Source organism: Condylura cristata, unplaced genomic scaffold, assembly GCF_000260355.1.
Source record: "Condylura cristata isolate star-nosed mole 26May11 unplaced genomic scaffold, ConCri1.0 scaffold00007, whole genome shotgun sequence".
In the NCBI taxonomy this organism is placed as follows: domain Eukaryota; kingdom Metazoa; phylum Chordata; class Mammalia; order Eulipotyphla; family Talpidae; genus Condylura; species Condylura cristata.
This window is the reverse complement of record NW_004567108.1, coordinates 38,596,506-38,597,466: the sequence shown is the minus strand read 5'-3', so window position 1 is coordinate 38,597,466 and position 961 is coordinate 38,596,506. Positions and strand designations below refer to the sequence as shown.

Genomic DNA, 961 nt, shown 5'->3' with positions numbered 1-961 from the left:
CCTTTTTGCGGCTCTGTCTTCTTGAAAAAGCTTTAGGTTGGCCAGGAACAAGAGTTCCTCTTGACGACAAGTCAGTGCTGTTGCTAGCTGATTGTGACATAGGGAGAGCAACCTCCAATCAAAGAGAAGTCCCAGAAGCCTGATTGTGGCAGCCCAGTATAAGTATGGGTGCCTCGCCCAACTCCTAGATCCTTCTCCTCAACATCAGGAACCACCATGAGGACAACATCAACAATGGCCCGATTCATCACCAGAAACACCAAGTGCTTCCGAGGACATCCAAGCCCAATCGTCAGAAAGAAATCACATCTCAGCACCAAGTTTGGCCGCAGAAACTACTCACTCTATGTAAGCAGGGTCCTCAAGGAAGTGGTTCCCCAGAGCGGCATATCTTCTCAAACCTTGGACATCATGAACACCCTCATCAATGGCATCTTTGAGCGCATTTCTATAGAAGCCTGCAACATGATGTATTTCAGAAACCGTTGTACCCTCACCCCTGAAGATATCCAGAAGGCAGTATATTTGCTCTTTCCTGGGAAACTAGCTAAGTATGCCGTGGCTTTTGGAAGTGAAGCTGTCCAAAGATATGTCCACTCTTAAACTACATGCTCCACCTTAATTAATCTTGGGAAAAGTAAATCAAACTTGCTACCCAGATGGTCACTTCAGTATTGAATTTACTCTTCTTTCTTGTAACATAATGATAGTCCCTGGTGTTTTCCTTATTTCTCTCATCTCTAAAGAATTACTTCCTTGCTACTTTACCCTTTCACATTTTGACTATTTAGGTTTCCTGACTCTTACTCCCTGCTCGATGCCTACCCAGAATTCATTTTTGCTGTGAATATGTTAAATCTCACTATATATAGTCAATGCTTGTTATATCATTAAGGTATTGTTAATTATATACCGGATAATTAACGCCACTTCTTTGGCAGTTAGATCACAATGACTTTAA

At 42.4% G+C, this 961-nt stretch overlaps 1 protein-coding gene across 1 annotated transcript; it reads left to right on the top strand.

Annotated features, from left to right (window-relative positions):
* The first annotated feature begins 234 nt into the window (after positions 1-234).
* Positions 235-603, top strand: LOC101630123 (histone H2B subacrosomal variant-like). The gene has a single exon (XM_004678452.2). The coding sequence runs from the start codon at positions 235-237 to the stop codon at positions 601-603; it is 369 nt and encodes a 122-aa protein (XP_004678509.2).
* The last annotated feature ends 358 nt before the right edge of the window (positions 604-961 follow it).

Excerpts from the sequence above, each read along its gene's own strand:
- LOC101630123 (XM_004678452.2), top strand. The coding sequence starts at position 235 with ATGGCCCGATTCATCACCAGAAACACCAAGTGCTTCCGAGGACATCCA.